At 36.3% G+C, this 22530-nt stretch overlaps 1 protein-coding gene across 2 annotated transcripts in view; it reads right to left on the reverse strand.

The window, feature by feature from the left end:
- Window positions 1-9410: 9410 nt before the first annotated feature.
- Window positions 9411-22530, reverse strand: part of SIM1 (SIM bHLH transcription factor 1) — an 88728-nt gene continuing 75608 nt past the window's right edge. For both annotated transcript variants that reach the window (XM_034409063.3, XM_034409061.3), the window contains exons 11-12: window positions 21098-21506; window positions 9411-16927 (exon numbers count right to left, since the gene is read on the reverse strand). In XM_034409063.3, the coding sequence (XP_034264954.1) occupies window positions 16191-16927; window positions 21098-21506 (1146 nt within the window). In that variant the 3' untranslated portion in view covers window positions 9411-16190. The remainder of the gene's footprint in view (window positions 16928-21097; window positions 21507-22530) is intronic.

The following is a 22530-nucleotide window of genomic DNA, read 5'->3' on the forward strand; positions in this document are numbered from 1 at the left end:
CTGAAAGTTAAAAATTAGTCCTTAATCAATAGCAAGCAGTTTTTTTCCAATAATGTGATTATGATAAATCCCACTTGTGATATTAGAGATTTAGCCAATAAATCATAAAATTTATGCCAGAGCCTGCCTTCTCAACTATCCAACTAGAATTAGAAATGTGGTGATTAATATTATACCAAGGCAAATATTTTATATTTTGATTCCTGTTCTCCATCAGATTCTAAGGTAGGCTTGGAACTCGCAGTCTCCCAATTTCTAGACAAGTGCCTTAACCACTGGACTAAACTAGCATTCACGTAATGAATTAACTACCAGTGTCATAAGCTCCAGTATACCGAGAGCCCAAATGCCTGCAATTTAAGTGTACATTTAAAGTGCAATTTACATTATCTCCCTTTCTGTGTGTGTTTCTCGTCAAAGCCATCAATCTAATTTTCTCCAGATTTGGCATTAATAGCATTAAAATTCACAAGAATAATTTGATCAATTAGAACCATCTGTGGTCTGATTTATAACTGCTGTGCCATATTTCAGGCTTAACATAAATTTGCTGTGGTCAAAAGTTTTGTCATTGACATCATGACAAACTATAGAGTCAAACCAATTAAAGAATTCCGATGGCTTCAAAAGGGGAAGCAGTTCAAGACTTTATTTTCTAAGCTCATTGGAATTACTCAGTTATTAGGAAGAAGAGCATTTTTATTATCTTATTTAGCTAAAGTAAATGCTAGCAAGCAACTGTGATCTTTATGATTATTTTATCTGATGGTGCAGGCCTGAGAAATACTTGCAATCCTAGTAAGACTAGGATTGCAAGACTAGGACATCACAAAACACCATGAAACACAAGAAGCAGAATGTATTGACTTTTCCTTTAGTTGGATGTTACTTTATGGCACATTGTATACATCTACTCAAGATATACCCTGTTTCCCACAAAATAAGAACATCCCCTGATAATAAGCCCAATCGGGCTTTTTGAGCGCATGGCAATAAGGCCAAGCACTTATTTCAGGGTTCAAAAAAATATAAGACAGGATCTTATTTTCGGGAAAACATGGTATTACTGTAGGTCAATAATCCCAGGTATTTAGCTTGAGGCTGGCAAACAATGAAACTGACTTTAATAGTTTATTTGATGTCACCTGTAAGATGTGAGTGAGATTTATGAATAGTTGACTAGGGTGTTGCACTGCTGTTCTTATTTAAGTGGGGAAATGTATTTAATTAGATAACATCCAACCTCTGGATTTCTCGAACCCCAAACCTCTCAAACCTCAGCCTCCTAGTTTAAATTCATCATTAGTTTCTGCAAGTTGCCTGTAAATGTCAAATTGCTGGGCTGGGTACAAGTAACTTTCCATTTCCTCTAGTGAGCAGCGAACTCCGTAATTTATAGTATTGTACAGATGCTACAGGATATGGATCACCATTCTGTTGCACATAACTTGCACTGTCTGTAGAGAATAAAAAGATAAGTGCAATCCATATTGCAAAAACATCACAGCATGATGAATTTGCAAGCTTTCTCCAACTTATGAATCATTCCGTAGAATTTATATTGGTGTTACATTAATGTCTGGTGGTGTGCACCATGAATAACTCTGTGCTAATTACAGTTGGATTCTGAAGCTGAGACAGTTTATGAAGACAGCATTACAGCACCCTTGATTATAATACTAAAATAAACACCTTAAGTGCAGAATCTGGTGAATGATTGCAAAAACAAATGAAAGCATAAGAATAAAATGAGGCTATCACAAGAAGATACATTCATAGAGCTTTCTCATCTGCTTTTCCCACAACTCCTTTAAAACAATATGTTATCTTAGAAATAAACTTCCAATATATATAGAAAGAATATATGTATGTATGTATGTATGTATGTGTGTGTCTGTGTATATGTATGTGTATCCCATATATCCCATATATATATAGACATATAGGGTTGTGAAAAGCTACAAATCTAATCATTCAGGCAGTATTAGTGGCATTGAAATACATAAAGGATCATCTTGTCCCAGCTGAGCCACCCCACTCTATTAGCTCAAGAGAAAACTAAATAAAGTGAGGAAGTGTTGGGCCCAAAGGCAAACCTTCTTTTCTGGGGCCCAATTCTATGGAACAAGTAGTCCTTGGGAATATGTTTGACCTTCATGCCTAACTTTTAGGAAACATCTTAAAACCTTCTTTAAATGAACCTTTGATGTCTTTGCTGCCTAAAGATGAAGAATGATGCGTCATGTAGGGTTTTTTTAAAAAATGTACTATGTTTAGTAAACATATTTAGTAAATATCCAGATGAGTTACAAGACTGTTCAGAAGTCATCCATATCCAAATGTTTGTATCTTTTAGTGAAAAGTGATAAACTATTCCAGAGAGAGAGAGAGAGAGAGAGAGAGAGAGAGAGAGAGAGAGAGAGAGAGAGAGAGAGAGAGAGAGAGAGAGAGAGAGAATTTAACATCAGACTGTTATGTATTTTTATGTTATGTCTTGTTGTGACTGGACAGTATTCTTTGAATTTCTTTAATAAAAGCATACAGATCTGATGCCAGGACTGTAGACTTGGTGCAGTTCATATCTACAGAGAGAATTGGTAGAATGTGTTCCATGAAGTACCGTCCTTAATATGGCATTCAGATAGCAAAACTCTTGGCGATCTCATGGAGATAGTGATGAAATTATCTTGCCAGCAATATGGCTACAGTTTCATTTTCATTTTTCTGGGATGTTTTTTCACCTTCTCAGTCTATCCTGCAGCCCTGGAATTCCCTGCTAATCTCCCATCCAAGTTTTAGCAACTCTATCCTGCAGATCTTTTTCTGAGCAGATTCCTACAGTAGATGCTACCTCATCTTATTTATTCTGAGGTGTTGAAAAAAATACAAGACACCATATTATGCTATTCTTTTAATGAGCTCCTTTTGCATCTACAGGCGATAGATGCAGGTAATATTTGGGAGAGATTCACAATATAATGCTTTGGTAGACATTTTTGATTATGCTGGTACTGTTCATATTCATATTCATATTCCAATTCCAATGGAATGGAGATCGATACAGTGCTCTTCCAAACCATATCTTTCCAGTTTATGAGAAAAAGTCATGATAGCGATGAACCTGTAATGCAAACTATCCATAGTGATCTGTATGTATGAACAGTGGTTACTCTAATCATACCCAGTACTGGTTTAGTACAATGATGGTTAACCTTTTTGGTGCCAAGTGCCCAAAGTGTAAGTGTGCACGAATGCACGCGCACATGCCCAAACCCCCAAAATGCAATGGGAGTACTCCCCTGCGCATGTGCCCTGCGTCCCCATGGATGCCCAAAATGGGCTGCAGGGGACACATGCGCGAACCCCCAAAATGCAAGGCGAGCACCCTCATGCATGTACCCTGCCCCTCATGCATGCATTGTGCTTCCCCCACATGTCCCGGCCCCTGCGCATGTGCAGCAGAGACTGAAGATCAGCTGGCCAGCGGGAGGCACGCATGCATGTGCAGTGGAGCTGGGCTGGGGCGATGGCTGGCATGCCTGCAGAGAGGGCTCTGCATGCCACCTGTGGCACGCCTGCCATTTGTTCGCCATCACGGGTTTAGTACAATAACCAAGAAGACTAGGAAACAGTCTCAGTTCATGCATTTTTAGATTACATATGGTACACTCTCACATAAAATTTTCTTCTTGATCTCTCACCAACTTTCTATACCTTTGAACATAGTATCCTTTTGGGCCAGCTGTGGAAGCTGGGGATGGGTGGTGCAGTCATGTGTTGGCCATATTACCTATAAAGCCTTTTATGGCATGGGCTCAAATATCAGAGGAGCCACCTCAATGGGAGTCCAAGAGAAGAGCCTTTTCTGCTGTGGGCCCTGCCTCCTGGAAAATTCTCCTATCAGAGGTGAGATCTGCCCACACATGCACACTTCTGGCCTTCTGGATGAGTCAAAACTTGACTCTGCCCCTTGACCAGGGTCCCCAATAAGGGCCTGCTCCATTGGTGGTGGCTAATGGTGTAGAAAAGATTGTCACTCCCAGGCTGCCCAACACCTTGCATCTTAACTTTTAATATTTTTATTCTAATTTTCATTATTTTAGGACTTTTTATTATATTTTAAGCCACCTATAGTCGCTGATTAGTGAGATGACCAGTATAGAAATTCAATAAATAAATAAAAAAATAAAATCTCACTCCTGTGCATGCTTGCTAGAGTCTCAGTCACATTGTTCGGGATTCTTTGACATGCATGAATGCATGATATTTTTTCAAAACAAATCTAAAAGCTGGACTAGAGAATAAACAATTCATTAGAAAGAGGTAGTAAAATTAAGTGGTTAAGGCTTTTTTAAAAAGCATTTAAGAAGCACTTAAGCAGACCGACATAAAAGGAATATATATTTAAACAGGGAAAATGAGTAATTATAGGCCTAATACTGCATACCAGACCAGCACATCTGGTCAAGGATGATCACTCTACCTTCCCCCAGGCCTATCCCTTCCACGAAACTTATAATTATGGCCACCCACATCCTTCCACTTACGCAGAAGAACTAATGGTGTCAGAGCAAGGCTTATGGGATCACATGAATCCATTAAGCTCCACCTTAAGACATCAAATCCCCAGCCCAAATTCCAGCTTCTGGATTGGACCTAATTCTTTACCCTTGATTTAAAAACATACAAGAAAAGCCAACAGAAAAAAATCTACATGAAATCCCGTAGGCTATAGATAACACACATGTATCTAGATAGTTAGATAGATGATAGATGATAGATAGATAGATAGATAGATAGATAGATAGATAGATAGATAGATAGATGAGAGAGAGAGAGAGAGAAAGAGAAAGATATGATAGATAGATGATAGATAGGTAGATAGATAGATAGATAGATAGATAGATAGATAGATGATAGATAGAGATAGATAGATAGAGATAGATAGATAGTGATAGATAGATAGAGAGAGAGAGAGAAACAGGGAGAGATGATAGAGAGAGAGAAAGATATGATAGATAGATAGATAGATAGATAGATAGATAGATAGATAGATAGATAGATAGATAGATAGAGATAGATGATAGAAAGAGAGATATATGATAGATACTGTAGATAGATAGATAGATAGATAGATAGAGATAGATAGATAGATAGATAGATAGATAGATGATAGATAGATAGATAGATAGATAGATAGATAGATAGATAGATAGATAGATAGAGGATAGACAGACAGAGGGATGGAGGGGGAGAGACAGAGAGAGACAGAGACTCTCAGTTTCTTTGCCTGGTGCCTTAACCATTAGATCAAATCATCAATTTATGAGCATCATCCAAATCTGCAATTGAATAAATAAATGGTGGCAATTAATGAGACCTAGCATCACACACCCTATTCTACCTTCCATTTACATTTTGACAATAATGTATTCTGGTTTCATATTTCATACGTCACACTCAAAGAGTGGTGCAGGGTACATTTAAATTGCCAATGTGTTTTGCTTTATATATTACCTGTAACTAAAACCATTGAATCAAACCATTGAAAAGAGCCTAATCAAATTGTACCTTACATGAAAACTGCATGGCTATCTAGGATTGAATTCCTAGAGTGCTGGAATATGTGTGTAAACAGATTTCATTAAAAAATAGAGCTTGAACTCTGTCAACTGTTACATCATGTGCAAGATCATGACACTTCTGAAGTTATCCTAAGTAGCCAATAAAGACACAGTTCTTCTCTTTGTAAACTTTACATTAGCATTGAAGAACATCAATACCAACAAAGGCTATATTAAAATAGACAATGCTATTCTTAGGAAAGGACTTTATGAGACAGGTCCTGGGGCACATCAAACTAACAGGCCACTACATCATAGCTCCAATGGTAGCTTCCCCAAGATGTGCAGCATGAGATATTGTTCATCTAAATTCGATAGAACTTTGTCACCTGCATTTCCAAGAGTTTGTGTGTATTTATCACAGGTTTCAGATTGTAGTACTTTGAATAATTAGATAGTAGACACATTAATGTTTCTTTCTGGATAGCCATTGGAAATGTCATGTAGTGCATAGACAGAATTACTTAGTTGTTGGTTAGACCTTGGATACAAGGTAAGGAGCATTTTCCTTCATTGGACAAAGTAACAGTCAATCTTTCAAAAAAAAATATTGTGATTTCAATTGTCTTCCACATTTGATAGAGGAGCAAAAAAAATGGAAACAGAAGTTGAAGGGTCTGTTTATGACTATTTAAGCAAGAAGGCCAAATGATCTTTATCCAATAATATACTCAGCAACGTGTGCTGAAATTCAGAATCATACTCAGGGAGATGATAAACAACTTGTTACCTGGGTTAAGTGTATTGATGTCTGAAAATCTCAGTAAATTCCTTTTTAATAAATGTCTTTCAGCTACTCTCACTTAATAAGGGACTTTCTCATTAAACTCTTCTCCATATACAAGAATGTATGGTTAAACAGCTACCCCTTGTGTTTCACAATTTGCAGAAGATTTATTGTAGTTAAATTATGTAAAATTGGAACTTTGGGTAGGAGAGTCCAACCCATCATCTTTTACTTTGATAAGAGCTATGATGAAAGGAAAAGGCCTTGGTAGAAAGACTAAGAATCTTTCAGGAGGCCAGAAAGTTCAGTTTGCTGAAGAATTCTTGAAATAATGGGCTTACCAATGTCATTTTTAATTGTATCCCCTCCTGGCTGGTAACAATGAAATGTAGGTGAGTCATTTGTCTATTTTAGCTATTTTCTCTTTAAGTCCATACCATAAGAGGGAAACTTCTTTAACAAAAAAAAAAGCAAGCTTGTGGTAAATGTTTCTCCATTCTCATTTAACAGCTGGCAAGTGCAGCTGGCAGAAAAAAATCAATTCTGTCAGAGGCCTCCAAAATTGTCACTGCAGCTAGGATTATGCTACCCACATATTTCTGTAATTTGTGAAGTTTAATTGGTTTAACTTTTTACTGGCTCCTTGATTTATCTCCCAAAGATACCTTATTAAATGGTGTTTCTGACCTTCTGTAACACTGTATTGCTTTTTTTTTTTTTTCTGTATCATTTATGATTGGAAATCCTCTGGAAGAGATGTTAGAATCTGTGAAAAATGTTAATGGAAAAGAATTTGACCTTCATGAATATAGATTTACTACCGGTAGTGACATTACTATCTTGGTAAGGACAACTTTCCATCAAGTTTCAAAATAAGAATGGTATTATAGCTGATCACTCTCCACATAATGCAAATATAAAGGTACACTTTATTGGAAAAAAATACATTACATTCAGAATCTTTGTGGAAGGGAATCTAGATTTTTCTCTTGTGAATCTTACTTTGGAGCAATATTAGACACAAAGTATTTTAGATAGCATTCCAATTTTCCCTCAGAAAATCCCATCACTGGGACTATACAGGAGCTGAGATTATTTTATGAACTCTACAGTATCTTAAATATTGCTTGTGTTGGATATTATGCTGCTGATATAACAAGCTGTCTTTTTTACCTCTTCCCAAATGAACTCAGCAACCACTAAAGTTCATTTAAGGGAGCAGGATTTAGAAAAGAAAAATATACTAGAGAAAGCCACCAGAAATCCCTACAAAAATCGAAAACGGTTTTCTGATGAAGTAATAAAGTAGTTTTTGGCGTACCCTTTTATTTATTTAATTAATTTTTAAAAAATTTATTTTAGATTTTTTATTGACTAAGCGTAAACCAAATTGTCATATGGAATTATTCCATGTGATATACATATTTCCATACATACACACACAGATTCCTAAACCATACATATCTCCTAGACTTTGTATAGGATTCCAAAGTAAATATATAATTGTATACATAGTGGAGAATCATGGAACAACTAATAGATAACTCATGGTTGACTATTCTGACAACAATATAAAGCGGAAGCATTTTATGTTGCTGTATCCAGATGCCTTAAAAGCTTACTCAGGTTTGCAGTTTAGCATATTTACTATTGTACCTATCAGAAGTGAAGCCTAGTCATTTTTTAAAAAACAAAAAGACAAAATCTGGATGACCATCCAGAAGAACATTCCAGGTACTTGTTTTGTTCATTTTATGCATTGAGGGACAAAAAAGGCTCAGATATGAGATAAATGTGAGTTGCTTCCATTTTTTCATTTGGATATTTATCCATAACTAGCAATAATCAAGATGGAAAACCACTAATAATTCTTCCTTCCTTGCCAGCCATAAGCTGTTATAGAGCTATGTCACATTTTGCCTTAAGATTTCTAAGCAATTATCAGGGTTTTGGTTTTTTTAAGCAGATTAAAATGTTTCTCAAATTCCTCTTAATGGAGCGTGAGATGCTTTCATTGGCTGCCATTGTGGAAGAACTAAAAAAGTGGGAGGAGCTATATTTTCTCCTGTCCAATAATTGGTGAGCCTCTCTTACTTCTTGGTTTTAGTGATGTCCCAACAGTAGATAACCTGCCATTAGTAAATAAAATGAAAAGGGTTACCTCTTTAGCGTTATGACTGAACTGCTAAATCTTATTTGGGAAAGCACCACGACTATGCTAGATTGGGATTTTTTTTTTAAAGCATATTAAAATGTTTCTCAAATTCCTCTTAATGGAGTGTGAGTTGCTGGAGTATGGTTATGTTTACTCAGAACAACTGTCATCAAGTAAGTTTCAGGATCAAAATGTAGATTGCTTAAAAATGCTTATTATAATCAATATAATAAGCTTTTTAAAGTAATCTACATCTACAGCTAAGGCTACTGGTTCAGTTCTAAATATTTTTTCAAGGTCTTGCAATTTGTCAATTTATCAGAATAAATGAACTATCGCAATGAGGTATGACTGGAATGAAATTAGGCACAGTTAATTCCTTCAATGGCATTATCACTTATTCAAATATATATTATTACTTTGCAATAATGCCGAGGGAAAGCATTATATGAAGTGTCCATGTGTATCAGTTATTGCAATTAATATGATTGTTAGGATCACATCCACAAGTGGGAATCACAGTAATTGTAATCTGACGCCACCACTCCATTTTGGCCCAAAGTGAAATTTCAAAGCAGAACTATCAGGTTCAGAATGTTCCAGGATTTTAAAGGAAGAAAAAGCATTTGAATAAGGTACAAACTTTGTCAGAAGTGCTTATAGACATTTAAAGACTTCTGGCCAGGTAAGAAGATTTTCACATCGTCATCACTGCATATCCTCCAGAAGCTTCCACCCAAAAGCTCCAGAAGGCATGAGATAACATAGAAAGCTTTGTGTCAATTAGTGTGGTCTATTTTACCAGTAGACCAGACTTTTTATATAACTGATATAACCCACATCTTTTTGTAATTGTTTAAATAGCTACTTGGTTTCTAAGGAAGAGCTAGCAGGACTAAAAACATATAGGCACAAAAGATGAACCTTTAATTGTGAACAGAATCAAGAGACCAGATTCAGGCTACATACTGATAGCTGTATTTTTTAAAGAAAAAAAAATCTTCACATAATAAATACATCTTATACACACGGACTTCAAATTTACCTCAGAAATCTATGTACAATATAAATAATTATAAATGGGAACAATTTTCAAGATATTAGCAACAAAGCTAAATTGAATTTCCTACATTACATTCCAAAGGAAAACTTCAAATTACAAATGTAACTTGACAAGGGCATTAGACTCCACCCATTACATGTCGTTTGTGATGCTGTCAATTTTGTAATTTGGACACACAGCCGCGTCATCACTTTCAGCTTCTGACATACATGGGGCTCCAGACTCACAAGTTACATGGATATCCTGAAGGGTTGGCATTAGTTTCCCCATCTATTTCAATGCAGAAGGTGTATGTGCTCCTTTATGTCAGCTCAAAACACTCCTTTCTGTTGAAATGAAAGGCATGCAAGAGCACTGGAGCACACAAACACAAAAATCCCAGATATTATTACTAGGATTTCTCTTCAATTTATTTCCAAATAAATAACCCCATTTACTGATTCTAAACATGCTTATCTGGAAATAATTCCCTTTAGAATTCATGGGTCCTGTGAGATCAATTAATTTAGAAAGAGACTGTTCTGCATTTCAGTAAAAACAAAAAAAAAGCAAGCATAAATGATACCATGGGAAAAGAGAGTGCTCTTAAGTACAGAAATACAATTTAGGCCTTTAAAAAAAATCTTTAATAGCCTTTAGGGAAAAATAAGAAAGTGTCAATACTTAACATAAAAGAACTGTGCATAATTTCTTTTTTTTTAATAACATAAAACACTGTTCATTTATAATCAGCTTACATATTTGGGTTTGAGAACCTTTTTTTCATTTGAAAACTAAGCTACATGCATTAAAATAAATAATAGTTTCTTTTTTTAAATAGAGTAAATGACTACAATAATAAATGAACACATTTGCCTTTACTGTTTGAAAAAAGAAGTTACTGAATAGAGCTGAAAACTTTGATTATTAGCCAAATCCTGTGCAAAGTGAAGGCTATTGATTTCAACAGCTAAAGTCCACCTAATTTGGATAGGAGCAGATTCTTTGGTTTGTATTGGACGTAGAGTGGAATTTTCCTACCTTCTGCTTCCCTCTGCAGCCCCTCAACACAGAGACACCACCAAGCCCATTCCAAAAATCTAGAGGATCTTATAAAATAGACTGGAAACAGAAAGCAAACTGCAGAAGGAAGAATCATCCTCATATACCACCAACTTTAGATCTTCATTGTTTATCTATAAGACAGCTTTCCTCAACATAGCTTCCCCCACATAGGCTGGACTACAATTCCCAAAACTCAGTGAAGGCCAGAGTTTAGGAGATTATAATGGCAGCACAAGTTTAGGGCAACAGGTTGAAGAAAGCCAGTCTAATGATCCAATGTTGCTCCTTCCAGTCATGAAGTGTAAAAATGCATCATCTTTCTACAATGAATATATTTCTCCCACCTGAAAGTCCAACTTGGTGTACAAAACCTCTAAGTTTATGAAACGCAGAAGTTGGCATTTATTTTATTTGAGGAAAGCATTGCAATACTACATAGGGAAATGGACTGAAATATGAGAAGAACTGCATTCAAATGCAATTTGTAATTCAAAATCCACAGGAAAGCTAAAATTTAAATGCCCTGTTTCAAATTCAAGCTTGAGAGATAGAGGTCAGTGGGCAGGTCAAAGGGGCCATATATCAATCAATCAAATACAGTAAGGATCCAAAATTCAAACATTTATTCTGATTTGCCCTAACACCCCAGATGAAGAAAGTATCATGTTCATAGTTATCCTGTAAAATGTACGTGCTCCAAAATGGTATCCAATATTAAAACCAATCAGGAGGGATGAAAACTTAGTGCCTACTTTTTGACAATACACAAAAGACCATACCAGATGTTTAAAAAATACAAAGGAAAAACAAAGAGAACAGGGCCAACCAAGCATTTCTACCCAAATTCAGTTGATTCAAGATTCCTGCATTTTGCAAAAAGATTTGGCAGCTGTATATGGTCTGCATTTAGAATGTAACACAAAAATCTATCTACTGTATGTCAGATTAATGCTTGGTAATGGTCACAATCTGGGAAAGATATTATATGAACACATCATTGTGAAGAGATCTAGCTGAGTTTTAATCATGGAGATTTTCTTGAATAACAGGAAAAGCATTTTAGGCCTGATGAAAATCTGATACGTATGCTACTGAACCTTGACAACTTTGTTGGGATTCTTAGTCTCTCCTTTCATTTTTAGAAATTCTTATATTGAAATCCAAAATATTTCTACCCGGAAGTACTAGACTGAGTGTACTCTACTGTACACTGTACACAGCTGTACATGCAGAATGGTTACATATTGGCAACACACTACACAGAACAGATTCCTATAAGTAGTAGGTAATACTAGTTACCTAGTAGTTATATGCGCAATCTGAATAAGAAGGTTGCAACCTGTAGCTGTATTATACTGAATACAATTTGTTTCATAACGTGTAATGTGACAATCTGGCTATAATTTGTAAGTTTCTTCTATTTAAGAAATTAGTAATGGGCCTTGTTTTGTGTCCAATATAATAATCATCTGGGATTTTTAATTTTAGAATGTAAACTCATTTTGTAAATCTGTATAATCATTTTAAGCCTTCCCTTTAGAATGTGACTGGAAATTATTCTTATTAATTTATATGTTAGCTTTTATGCTTAACATTTTCATTATCAGTGCATTAATATTGTGGACCTATGATACACCAACATTTGACCTAGAATGCCTATTTTCTCCATAGCTTTATATTAAATTGTGTGCCACATATTAAATCTATAGGCTGTTCTACAGAATGTTGTTATTCGCTATACACATCCTAAGTAAAATATTTATGATGGTGTCATTTTTAATCTTAGTGAAATCTCTCTCTTTATTAAATATAAATATATTGAATAAACCAAGAACTATTGTTGACTTGCTGATTCACAGTTATTTGTTTATTCATTTGGTAACTGTTTCTCATTTTTGTTATATATTCCTGCATTGACTGGAGTGGCAGACCTAACAGCCTGCATGGCTCCTATAGTTTTTTGAAAATGCGGTTTTGCGCTTTTACTGAAGCACAAAAAAAGTAGCTGAGGCTATTATTCTATTCTTGGATGATGCTCCTTCTCTGAATGAGAAATTTATTGATTATTAGTTATTAATTGTTGTGCTTGGAACCCAAGAGCTACGGTGTAGATCCTGAAAACAAAACATTTTACAATACTCCCAACAGTCTGTGATTAGACCTAGAAGACCTTTGAGGAAGTTCATACTAGACTGAGCACTTGTCTACATATTGCATTAAGCTTCTCTGTGAAAATTCATCATTATTCTTATTATGGGAAGATAGGGGGGAAATGAAGCACAAATATTTACTTATCTAAGTAAAAATGAAATACTGCACAATTTTACTTCGCTAGATTACATCCTAGATTTTTAAAAATATGGTGGTTGGGAGTAGCCAGTACTTTTTCAAGGTACTTTTACTCTCTTGAGATGAACCTGTTAAGGATTTGCACATGCACATTTCTAAATTAATTTTATGAGGAAAGCTTTTAAACAATCTATCTGAAATAAATAGGCTTAATGTTGGCTGGATCATAGCCACTGTTTGCTATACTAACCCCATGTGTCTATTTGTACTTAACCATGGAACAAACATTCCCTGGCAACACATTTTCTCTGCTCTCTTCCCATGATGTTATCTTAATCTTTTCCCCAGCCCTGCTAATGATGCACAGTAACTTCTGCAATACACTCAACCCATTGTTATACCACAATAATCATACTGGAAACAGGCTTTATATAACTCCAGTGATGGCATGAAAATTCTGTAAGACAGCAGAGGGTTCTGTAAGTCAGCAGCCTTGTTCTTGGCTATTCTAGTATTAAAGAAACATTCCCCTTTTTATTTTGACACTATCCAACAATAGCCTCAATTCAATTTGGTTTTATCTTTGAACCTGAATGTAATTACTGTGTCTGGAAACAAAAGGAAGAGAGATAGTATAGGGATTAGCAATGAGGACAATAAGTGTCATGTCAGTATGTTTTTCTGTCAACTCAAAGATGGACTTTGCTTGGTGGGGAAAAACCACAAGCAGTACCCTTGGTCTTAGATCCAATTTTCTGTCCAAAAAACTATTAAAACTGTAAATATTTATAGTTTTCTTTATGCTTCTAACTACCTAATTTTATGCTGTTCTGTGCTGAACCCACATGTTTATCAATGCCTTACATAGATCTTATTCAACGGTGTAATTAAAGTAATAATTCCATCTAAACACTTTTTATAGTGTCTTTTTGATTTTGGTAGGACCAACTTCCAAATTTGTGATTTCAATTGAAAGCCATAATGCCAGCCATCTTCTAACAGTTTCACTGATTACAAGTCATCTTACTTTTAAACATCTGTTTCTGCAGATACAAGGTGTTTCTCTGCCAACACTGAAATTTAGGAAAGAGAGATTGGAAGAATTCCATTTTTTACTTCCACATACAAATTTCAAGTTTGAGAACTTTGATGAAGATTAAATGCAACGATCTTAATAAATAATCTTTCTCAAAAGCATAGGAATCTGTTCCTAACCATAATATCAAAAATGTTGAGAACTCAGTGGTACTGTAGTTCAGCAGCACCTGGAGGTCCATGGGCCTTATGTACTCCATCACTGTGAAAAATTGCATTAAGTCTTACCTATGCATTACATCCAATTTAACAGATCAATGCCTTTTGCATAATGAAGCAGAATGCTGCAATTTAAAATACTAAGAGAATGCGATAGCACTGAAAACAAAAGACTATCGTATGAGAAATACCTGAGTTCCCTATGTAATTGAAGAGCCATAACACATTTATTCAATTACAATATATTTTCTGGTTGATTTCAATAAATTTATGTTTACTGATCCCATGGTTATATCATAAAAGTAAAATTACTTGTAACCATTCAGGTAATCCTGGATTTCAGTTCCAATAAGCCCCAGCCTGCTCGTTTGTTGCAGAAGGATATTTAATCCAACATCTGGTTCCCTATAACTATACCATTTATATTGTTACATCTTGTGACATATGTAGCCAAATATAACTGAACAGGTTCTCATGGGGGTCTACCCATATTCAACCCCTAGTCCTACTTCATATTACTTTGGAACAAGCACTATTGAATGAATGAATGAATGAATGAATGAATGAATGAATGAATGAATGAATGAACGAACAAACAAACTTGCTCTTCAGAAACACACTGGGCATTCAAATTGCAATTCTTGATCTTTTGACAAGCAAAGTCAATGGGAAAGTCAGCTTCACTTAACAGCTGTGTCACTAACAACTCCAGTGATTCAGCTAACAACTGTGGCAAGAAAGGTAATAAAATGGGGCAAAATTCACTTAACAACGGTCTCATTTAGCAATATAAATTTTGGGCTCAATTGTGGTCATAGTTCAAGGACTGCCTATATTGTGTTAGCTTTTTCTTGAATAGAAGAGAAGAGAAGAGAAGAGAAGAGAAGAGAAGAGAAGAGAAGAGAAGAGAAGAGAAGAGAAGAGAAGAGAAGAGGGACCTTGGAGGAATTCTAGTCCAGCCCCCTGCTTAAGCAGGAGAACCTATACTATTTCAGATAAATGACTGACTAGTCTCTTCTTAAAAACTTCCAGTGATGGAGTGCCCACGATTTCTGAAGGCAAGCTGTTCCCCTGGTCAATTGTCCTCACTGTTAGGAAGTTTCTCCTTAATTCCAGGTTGCTTCTCTCTTTGATTAGTTTCCAATCATTGTTTCTTGTCCTGCCCTTTGATGTTTTGGAAAATAATTTGACCCCCTCTTCTTTGTGGCAGCCTCTCAAATAGTAGAATACTACTAACCCCTTCTTTTCTTTAGACTAGCCAAACCCAAAACCTGCAGCCATTTTCTCTTTTGCTATGTTCATAACAAGTTGCTTTTATCTGGTTTTTTAACCATTTCCACCTATCTACCACTTTTTCATTAGGACTTTCCTAGTTTACCAACAAATAGAACTTCTAATGTGATCGGCTTTCAAAAGTGCTCTTTCCTCCAAACCTATGCCATTATATCACTTCCAATGTGGCCAACAGGGAATTATTAACTCAAAATGCTTTGCATTCTGCTTTGTGTGTGTGCATATATATATATGTATGTATGCCTCTATGTCTATGTATGTTTCTGAACGTATGTGTGTATGTGTGTGTGCATTTTTTTGCATAAGTACACACATACACATATTCAGTGCATAGTGGTCTTGCTTTATTAAGGCCTGAGAGACACCACTAACTTATATAGATTTTCCTTAACTAGTTCATCATGTATGTCCATGCAAGCAAAATGGCTAATTTTGCATAGCAAGAGTGCTCCCAACTTAGATCTCCTTCACAATGTGGTGCTAGCTTTATGGTTTGATTTTATTTTATTTGCTTTACCTTAACCTTGAGACCAATGCATTTGAAACAGCAATTGGGATAAACCAACACTCAACACTACAAGAACTCTTTTAGTGCACTGTAGCGCATCAAATGTTGGTTGCAACAAGAATTTTAAAACATATGCGTCTGTGGTTATTACTCTGCAAAGATACTTTTCCTAGGACGACCTTAAAAAGGGAGTGAGGTGGGGTGGGGTAGGGTAGGGAAGAGAGAAAGACCCATCAGCTCCCATTGGTTATTATAACAGATGTCCCCTTGTGTCCCTGGGCTGGATCTTGCTGTATCCGTAGGTGAGAAGTCACATCAAAGTGTGATCCATTGCAACCCAAAGAATAGTTCCTAATCGTTTCACTGTCATAAAGGTGCTCCAAAGCAAATCCTGTTAAGGTGTAGGCATGCTTGTCAAAGTATTGCCTATGGGAAGTATAATAATTGGGAGAACTTGTGGGCTGATGGTCCCCTGGTGTCTGATGGGGGGATATGTCAGAATGAAAATAGTCTTTAGCCAAGAGCAAGCCTGATTTAGACATTCGATCAGACCCAGGACTGTTTATTCTAGATAGCGTTGTGGGGCTGTTGTCATAGTCATTCTCCTGGGGGCTCATCAGTTTCCCATCCCGTTGTTGCTGTGTGTGTTCACAAGGAGGTGTAGTGGTGATGCTGGGGACTCGGCAGGCCTCTCTCAGCTGTTGCTGCTGATGGTAGTTTGTAAAACAAACAGAGTGCTTTTTCCCAGCTCCATTCATGGAAACCAGCTGATCAGGGGTAGATTTCCGCTGCTGTAGCCTGTTCTCTTCTTCTTTAATCATTTGCTGAGTCGCTCTAATTAGAGTTTCGATTTTGCTGGGCTCATGTGGGCTGCCCTGATACTGCTCAGAGTGGTATCGGTCCCCTGACTCACTAGCCGAACCAGGATCTGGGGAACTAACCACACTTTCTTCATCCCAGTGCCCTCGTCCTAAAAAAAAAATGAGCAAAACAAAGAGTATAAATAAGGAACAGTGGATTTTGCATCAAGTCCAGCAGATCATTCAGAATTGATGACCTCCTACAGACAAAATAACAGTATTAAGAATTTTAAGCCGTTTACAACCACATGAAGTTCCAGCATATATCTTGGCCCACACTGACTTACTGCCAATATTGTATCTATGTTAGCAGGATTCTCTTGTCAAGTTCAGATTCAACTGAGGAACCTCTTGTCTCCTGACTTTGAGTCTTCTCACTTTGGATGTCTGAATTCACAGAAATCATGAAAGCTTCACTCCTTCTCTGTTTCTGTTTGGGGATGTCTCTGTAACATATCATTGCATCTTCCTACTTTGTATACGAACTATACTGCTTACAGGAAAAAACCATGTGCTGCTTGAGAAAGGAGATGCATAGAGATACATACCATGTTTCCCTGAAAATAAGACCCTGTCTTATATTTTTCTGAACCCTGAAACAAGTGCTTGGCCTTATTGCCATGCGCTCAAAAGCCCGATTGGGCTTATTATCAGGGGATGGCTTATTTTGGGGGAAACAGGGTATATTTTATAAATTTTTAAATATCTGTACAATAACTAAAACAAAAGTGACATCTATAATTCCACATCTGCTACCATCTGCTACTATAATATAACTGGTTCTAATTCTCTGTTACTGCTTTCCAGTCCTCTATCAATGGTGGATTCTCAGTTCATTTCTCCCTACATTTCCAATGGCTAGAATTCAAAGTCTTTTCCTCTCCTTTGGGCAACAAAGCACTATCATGCCATTTCCCTGACTCAACCAATTCATATAAAAAAGAACACCGCTTTTTTGGGGGGGGGGCAAAAGCCCTACTAAGCAGGTATATTCAAAAGTATGATGGCTATTGCTTAACGCATTGTAAGCCGCCCTGAGTCTCCGGAGAAGGGCGGCATATAAATCGAACCAATAAATAAAATAAATATCAAAACATCATCTTCGAATCACAACACAGGACAAAATGTTAATAGTAAATGTGGTGAAAAATCTTCATTAGCACATATTCCATGGAATTTAGTCTATGTATCTATCAGGGTAGTTCCATATGGTACAAAAAAAAAGTTGTTCCTTTGTCTCTGTCATTATTGCTATATTATCATTATATTATAATTTCAAATATGCTGGCTCTGTAAACTACTTAGAGAGGACTGTCAAGCACTGTGAAGTGGTATGTAAGTCTAGGTGCTATTGCTATTATAATTTCTCCATTTATCTAGAAAAAGAGACTGGGTTCAACTCACAGGAAAATTTGGTTTTGCAAACTTTCATCCCTGCTTAGCTCCTAACTGGTTCATAGTTAGCAGAGGCCAGCAGAGCCTGTGAACTCTCTGCAGCTGGTTTCCTATGCAGAAAGCATAGGAAGAATCGTCCCAAAGGGAATCCCATTTGACTTTCCGTAAGATAGTTCCTACATTACTGACTGCGTATCGCCACATGCACAATGCTTCTAGATTTTTTCCCAGTTTTTTTTCCCAGCATTAGCATGCAGTTCAAATAAATGTCAGAGTGCTGTTATCCCTGGCCATCAACTGCCTAGTACAAATTCTCCAGAAGATATCCCCAATTCCAAACAAAAGAAAATATTTTTAAAAGTCTTTCAATATTTCATAAGATGTTGGCAATCCCACACAAGATCTCATGAGATCTCACATGAGAATATGAAAATAATTACACTATTTCAGGTTGTATTAGTCGAATATTATGACCTTATATCATCTCTTGACATTTCAGCTTTTTTCCCCCTTAATGGCTGGGTAACTGCAAAACCATGCGCTGGTATATAGGGACAAAAAAAGATTGCTGTCTCTTGTACTAACATATGCCTGCACAGTGCACAAAGCATACATGTGAAGATACTATAAAGGAAAGAATGTACATCCAAAGCATCTGAAAATTAAAACAAATCAAATCAAGTGATGCCACTTAGTTTTGTTTTGAAATGCTTCTTTGTAAGGCAGGCAGAGATGCAATATATCTTGTCAACATATATTAGCATTTGCATTCAGAATCAAATGACATAAGTTTGTCTAGTCACGTTCAGTGCCTTATGCACTGAATTGCACAATCAATTATTGGTTCAGGAACATTTGGATTGTGCAATAACTCTTACCAATGAAATTCATTTTTAACTTAAATTACTTCCACTCCTATTAATGTTTATAGACTGATGATACAAAACTCAATGACTCTTAAGAAAGGGAAAAAAACTGCTAAATTGAATCCATTAATGTTCATAACAAAATTGGTAGTTCAGGCTTTCTAACAGTAGCTGAAGCTAGTTTTGCAGCCATATAACAAAATTGCTGAATCAGGAATTATAGTGTTATTGTGTATACTTCAATATATCTAATGAGACAGACACTAAGTATTGAAATGTTTTCTATTTTAAAGATATTTAATGCTGCACTTGTAAGCAAGGAACTCAGCAAAAGATGTGTGAAAAAGAGCAAATTCTATCTTGTAGTAATAGCACAACACTAGTAATATCATAATAATATACAAGTCTTTTATAAATAAAAGTATTTAGCACAACCTAACAACCCTCTGGATATGATAAGACCCTGCTTTTTCTAAGAATGTCAACTCGAGTCAAGATTCAAATATTACACCTATTTATTTGTGATTCTATTACCTGTTTCAGATGACTGGATGCCTACTTATATACTGTAGCTCATCTTTCTAAATTAAGCTGTGTTTCTATAATTTTGCAAGTCTCTTATAACAAAAGCTTGGACCTGAAGTTTTCAGCTGTTCTGAGGGTCCTCAAAACTTACTGTTAACCTAAGTTCTGATGCTGGCCTAGCATTAATCAATGCATCCAAGCTCCTTTCTGAATGGGGAGTAATGATGGCAATTGCCTATGCATCATGAACATCATCAGAACCATGCTTCCGTCTTTTGGATTTCTCAGTGCACTCTATTGTCTTTAACCGGGGGGGGGGGGATGGATCCAGTAAAAACAAGGGAAGGGTCAATTAAACATTCTTGGCACTTGGTGTCTTGGGAAAAAATCCTGAAAGCACCATATGTACAGGAAAAATTAACAGCAAGAATGTTGTAATACTTCTGTTCTATTCCATTTTTCTCCATGCCTTTTTAATTAATTCATTCCCCTCTTCTCTACTATGTTGCCATTCATTTGTTAAGCCATTCTATTCATTTTGGGCTTTCATTTTATTCAATTATATAGCATATGTTATATAATTGAATAAAATGAAAGCCCAAAATGAATAGAATATATATATATTGCTTTTTAATTATACAGGTTATATATAAAGCAAGATATATATATATAGAATATTAATTATACAGGTTCACTCAGTCTCTGTAGCACAACCCACATTCTTTAACCCAAGTAATTGTTTTCATGTGGAGACACGGGTTATCATTTCACAAAGAGTCACTTTCTTTTTTCCCTTAATTTCCTGAATTTTTGGTAGGTCTCTCTGTATGGAATACTTCCTAAAGTTTGGTCTTTCAAACTTCTCCCTTTACAGTTTTGTTATTTCCAGTATTGAGTATCTAAACTACTTTTTGTTCCCTTCTCAACAAGTCTAACCTTTTTTGGATTTGATCAATAAATTTGTTAAACTTTAGCACTTCTTAGCTGAGTATTTGCATAAATAATCCATTAAATGAAGATATATTTTGAAAAGAGACTTTCCTATTCATCCTATCCCATCCCATCCCATCCCATCCCATCCCATCCCATCCCATCCTATCCTAATCAAGAAGGCCAGCACAACATTTCTTACCTGGTTGAGAAGCAATGTGTAGAGAGCTTTTAATCTGCAGGTAATCCCTACAACTACATTTTAAAGTATCAAGAACATATCAAGAACTCTTAGCTGATACCCAGTGTACATAAAATCAATTTTATATAGGTTTTAAAGGAGAGCTAGTGCTTAAAACTCTATCTAACTTTTAAAGACTTTTTGGCAGTCATGAAAAAAAAAGAAAATATACTGAATCTGTAACAATATGAGAAACTACAGCAGCTATAGAACAAATATGTCTAAATTGCCTGTAGGCTGAGGGAAAAAACTGCAAACACATTTTTAACCTCTGGCTCAAGGTTGCTTACACAAGCAATAGTTCAGGTTGGTTTACAACTTACCATGAATCCTGTGAATGGATGTTATGTGTGGCATGTTGCTTTCATAGGCTTCTCGGCTCTCAGGAGAAGATTTGGTTAGTGGAAGGCCAGATCGAGAACCCCACCATGCTTCCCTTCCAGGCTGTGGTGTGCCAAGAAAGTACCGACCAGCCTCACACCTGCCCCCTTCACAGGTTTGACTTTGGAAGTGTCTATCATCCGCTAACCTAGAATGGTCAACTGCAAAACCATAGCAGAGGGCACCACGATCCGAATATTGTCTATAGGCACAGGAAACATCATGATGCTGAGAGTTTGGTCTTTCAGTGGGATCCATTAATTGTGGAGATGCAGTGTCAGTCAGTGGACTTCCACCCCACTGGCTTTCATGATCAGATTCAGATCTTTCTGTATGAAACCCAGAATACTGCTGGATAAAAGAAAGGGGGGAAGAGAAGAAGAAATTAAGGGTAGATAAGTGCTGATCAGTAATTTGATTTTCAAGGTGTTTAAGACCAGGTGCAAATCAATGTTCCTGAATAAAAAAAAAATCTACATGCAGTTATGTGTAATATCACACAACCGGCTTATGAATCAGGAGGTATATTATTTTTTTTAATTGTTTGTTCAGTGCATATCCACCTCTATTTCATTCTTCCTGCAAATACCTCTTACGGAAATCAAATGAAGCTACATTCTCTTTTCAGTTGTAACCCCACTGGAAAGCCAGCTCCAGCCTCTTCTGTATTTTGCAATAGCTTTTCATTACAAAGCTACGATTTATCTGGTGAGGCTGCCATTATACATACCAGCAGGTATTCATTTCTGTTGCAGCAAGTAGACTTTTTTAAGCAGCTTACTGGATCATTAAAGCATTTCATTCTACTATTCATCAACTGGATGCTCTCAAGATCTGCTGGTCCTGCCTTTGCCATCATTCTCATTCATGAGAATTTTAGACCAACACATTTCAGGGCATTGAGCTGACGAAGACATCGTCTCTGAAATTATATCCACTGAAAACTGTCCTGCTTGGTTTAATCTCCTTTAGTAGGGAAGAACAGATTGGTCTATCCATTCATCAATCAATCCATTCCATCCCTTTATTTACAACTGAAATGTGTGTGTGTGTGTTTCTAGCATAAAGTTTTTCGAAACATGTATCCTTTATCATACTTTACCCTAATATGTGGAGTTCATATTTTATTCATTTACTTTAAGAGACTTACATGTCCATCTAACATGTGTCATAACTATGGGCAGTTCACTGCAACAGTGATGAAAATATAAAAGAAACAATATCCACGCACCTCAGTCTCCAAAACACAACCCTCGGTGCCCTAAAACAATCCTTCCTAATACATAAACAGTCTTAATCACTGGGATTCAGTCTCATCCTATCCCAACAACTGGGGGAAAGCGTTCTTTTTAAGGCCTTCGGAAAGACTAGTAAA

Source organism: Pantherophis guttatus, chromosome 1 (assembly GCF_059756535.1).
Source record: "Pantherophis guttatus breed Tessera chromosome 1, ASM5975653v1, whole genome shotgun sequence".
Taxonomy (NCBI): domain Eukaryota; kingdom Metazoa; phylum Chordata; class Lepidosauria; order Squamata; family Colubridae; genus Pantherophis; species Pantherophis guttatus.